This window comes from Trifolium pratense, linkage group LG7 (assembly GCF_020283565.1).
Source record: "Trifolium pratense cultivar HEN17-A07 linkage group LG7, ARS_RC_1.1, whole genome shotgun sequence".
Taxonomy (NCBI): Eukaryota; Viridiplantae; Streptophyta; class Magnoliopsida; order Fabales; family Fabaceae; genus Trifolium; species Trifolium pratense.
In genome coordinates, this window is record NC_060065.1 from 28,413,676 (window position 1) to 28,417,757 (window position 4,082).

At 35.7% G+C, this 4,082-nt stretch overlaps 1 protein-coding gene across 1 annotated transcript; it reads left to right on the plus strand.

Annotated features, from left to right (window-relative positions):
* Positions 1-2,353, plus strand: LOC123897632 (leucine-rich repeat receptor-like serine/threonine/tyrosine-protein kinase SOBIR1). Its single transcript, XM_045948347.1, has one exon. It carries the CDS (start codon positions 199-201, stop codon positions 2,086-2,088), a length of 1,890 nt encoding a protein of 629 aa, XP_045804303.1. The 5' UTR covers positions 1-198; the 3' UTR covers positions 2,089-2,353.
* Positions 2,354-4,082: the final 1,729 nt, after the last annotated feature.

The window sequence follows — 4,082 nt, forward strand, 5'->3', positions numbered from 1 at the left end:
AAGAAAATTCAAAGAAGACTGAGTACAAGTCTTCTGAGAGTAGTCCACACGTTTTATGGCTATAAAAAAAATAAACAAAACAAGTGAAACAACCATCAAATAACAAGGATTTTAGAGAGAGAAAGAGAGAGAGAGAGAGGGATTCCATTCCCAGTTTTGAATCTAATTTCCAAAAAGAACACCAAAAACTTAGCCTTAATGGCTAAGAATAATAACTTCTCATTCTTCTTCTTCTTCTTCTTATCATTCTTGTCTCTTCTTTTTTCCATTCATGCTAAACTCCAACTTCACCCTTCAGACACAAAAGCTCTTACAACTCTCCAAAACAACCTCGGACTTAACACAACAAATCCAACAAATCACCCGTGTAATGCTGAGGGTGTGTTCTGTGAGAGAAGACTCAACAACAATGAAAGCTATTCCCTCAGAGTAACAAAACTTGTTTTCAAAACAAAACAACTCAGAGGAACACTTTCTTCTGCCATTGGAAAACTTTCAGAGCTCAAAGAACTCTCTCTTTCGAACAACAAACTCGTTGACCGAATCCCACCTTCCATAGTTGACTGTAGAAAGCTTGAAATTCTTAACCTTGCTAATAATCTTTTCTCTGGTGAAGTTCCTTCTGAATTACCTTCTCTCATTCGTCTTCGTTTTCTTGATATCTCTGGGAATAAACTCTCTGGAAACTTGAATTTTCTTCGTTATTTTCCCAATCTGGAAACTCTCTCTGTTGCAGACAATCACTTTACAGGGAGAGTTCCTGCTTCTGTTCGTTCTTTTCGCAATCTTAGACAGTTTAACTTCTCTGGTAACCGTTTTCTTGAAGGTGTGCCGGTCAATCAGAAGCTTCTTGAATATCAAGATACTGATAATACTGTTCCTAAACGCTATATCCTTGCTGAGAATTCAACTTCAAATCCACCAAGGAGAAATATTCATCACTCTCCAGCAGGTGCTCCAGCTCCTGGTCCTGCAGCTGCTATACACAAGAATAAGAAGAGCAGGAGGAAGCTAGCTGGATGGATTCTTGGGTTTATAGCCGGAGCATTCGCCGGAATACTTTCCGGTTTTGTGTTTTCGTTGCTGTTTAAGTTGGCTTTGGCTTTAGTTAAAGGAAAAGGAAAGGGTTCTGGTCCGGCAATTTATAGTTCATTGATTAAGAAAGCTGAGGATTTAGCTTTCTTGGAGAAAGAAGACGGTTTAGCTTCGTTGGAAATCATCGGAAGAGGTGGATGTGGTGAGGTTTACAAGGCGGAATTACCAGGAAGTAATGGTAAAATGATTGCTATCAAGAAGATTATTCAGCCACCTAAGGATGCAGCTGATTTAGCTGAAGAAGATAGTAAGATTTTGCATACTAAGATGCGGCAAATTAAGTCAGAGATTGATACCGTTGGTCAGATTCGTCATCGAAACCTTTTGCCTTTGTTAGCTCATATTTCTAGACCTGATTGTCATTACCTTGTGTATGAGTTCATGAAGAATGGTAGTTTGCAGGATATGTTGACAAACGTTGAAAGAGGTGAAGCGGAGTTAGATTGGTTGTCAAGGCATAAGATTGCACTTGGTGTCGCAGCTGGTCTTGAATACCTTCACACAAGCCATAGTCCACGTATAATTCATCGAGATCTCAAGCCTGCAAACATTCTTCTTGATGATGATATGGAAGCTAGGATCGCGGATTTTGGACTTGCAAAAGCAATGCCTGATGCACAAACACATATCAGTACATCGAAAGTGGCTGGCACTGTGGGATATATCGCGCCTGAGTATCATCAGATATTCAAATTCAGTGACAAGTGTGACATATATAGCTTTGGTGTTATTCTTGGTGTTTTGGTGATGGGAAAACTTCCTTCTGATGACTTTTTTCAGAACACGGACGAGATGAGTTTGGTCAAGTGGATGAGAAATACTATAATTTCAGAAAATCCGAAGGACGCAATTGATGCAAGGCTCATTGGTAATGGTTTTGAGGAACAAATGCTTCTGGTTTTGAAGATTGCCTGCTTTTGCACCATGGATAATCCTAAGGAGAGGCCTGACAGTAAGAATGTTAGGATTATGTTGTACCAAATTAAGCACTAGTTAATTTGATGATGTGTGAAATAAAATGTATAACAATGTGTGATTAAGTGTGTCTGTTTAGTAATCAATATATTAGTAAATAAATGCTAAGGTGTTTGTTTCAAAGGATAATGTTGTTTTCATTACAACATGCTGAATTTCAAGAAAAGAAAAAATAACCTAGAAAGAAATTCAGCATTGTGATGATCTATGTCTAATTGATTCTGTAACTATGTGGTCTATGTTTCTATATTGATCAATAAAATACTACCATGTTGTAACCAAACATTCATTCTGAGTATTTTTATGGATAAGCATTTTCCATCATTAATTTTGATTAAGAAAAGAAAAAAAAAAGCTCTTGATATCATAGCTAAGCTTCAAATTTGGACAAAAGAGTGACTAGGCACAACACTTGATATCTCTGCAAGATGTATCAACAGTTAAAATGATAAACAACACAATCCTAAGTTTCTCTAGTTATTTTCTTTTATATTTCGTTTTACACATTTGTTTTTCACTCTCTTCTTTTCTCACTATCACTTTGTCTCTTTTTTCTTTTGCTTTTCTATATTGATCAATAAAAATTCAATTTGGGAATAGATGGACTCTCTATAGGACCTATTTTACTAACGGGATTTATAACTACTTTAGCCACTTTAGCGGCTCAGCCGGTTACTTGAGAATATCGATTATTCTATTTCCTGATGTTAGCAATGTATAGCGGTCAAATCGGACCGTTCTCTTCTCGAGACATTTTACTTTTTTTCATCATGTGGGAGTTGGAATTAATTCCCGTTTATCTACTTTTATCCATATGGGGGGAAAGAAACGTTTGTATTCAGCTACAAAGTTTATTTTGTACACTGCGGGAGCTTCTATTTTTTTATTAATGGAAATTCTGGGTATCGGTTTATATGGTTCTAATGAACCAACATTAAATTTTGAAACATTAACTAATCAATCGTATCCCGTGGCGCTCGAAATAATATTCTATACGGCATTTCTTCTTGCTTTTGCTGTCAAATCGCCGATTATACCCTTACATACATGGTTACCAGATACCCACAGAGAGGCACATTACAACACTTGTATGCTTTTAGCCGGAATCTTATTAAAAATGGGAGCATATGGGTTGGTTCGAATTAATATGGGATTTTTTTTACCATGCTCATTCCATATTTTGCCCCTGGTTAATGATATTAGGTTCTATTCAAATAATCTATGCCGCTTCAACATCTTTTGGTCAACGTAATTTAAAAAAAAAAAAGAATAGCTTATTCTTCGGTATCTCATATGGGTTTCATAATTATAGGAATTGGTTCTATAAGTGATACTGGGCTCAACGGGGCCATTTTACAAATAATATCTCATGGATTTATTGGCGCTGCGCTTTTTTTCTTGGCAGGAACTAGTTATGATAGACTACGTCTTGTTTATCTTGACGAAATGGGCGGAATGGATATCCCAGTGCCAAAAATATTCACGATTTTCACTATCTTATCAATGGCTTCGCTCGCATTGCTAGGCATGAGCGGTTTTGTTGCAGAATTGATCGTTTTTTGGGGAATAATTACTAGTCAAAAATATCTTTTCATGATGAAAATCCTAATGACTTTTGGAACAGCTATTGGAATGATATTAACTCCTATTTATTTATTATCTATCTTACGGCAGATGTTCTATGGATACAAGTTTTTCAATACACCAAACTCTTATTTTTTTGATTCTGGGCCGAGAGAATTATTTATTTCGATTTCTATCCTTATACCTGTAATAGGTATTGGTATTTATCCGGATTTCATTTTCTCATTCTCGGTTAACAAGGTTGAAGCTATTCTATCTAATTTTTAATAGATCATTTTCCTGAATAAATGAATCAAAAAGAGAAAAAAAAAACCTTTGTTTTGTCCAATGAAAAAAATATATATATATATTTCCGTTAGATTTACTTAAAAAAATAGAAATTATAATAGAATATGTTTGTTGTTTGTGAGAACCCCTTGAATCATTCC

Excerpts from the sequence above, each read along its gene's own strand:
- LOC123897632 (XM_045948347.1), top strand. The coding sequence starts at position 199 with ATGGCTAAGAATAATAACTTCTCATTCTTCTTCTTCTTCTTCTTATCA.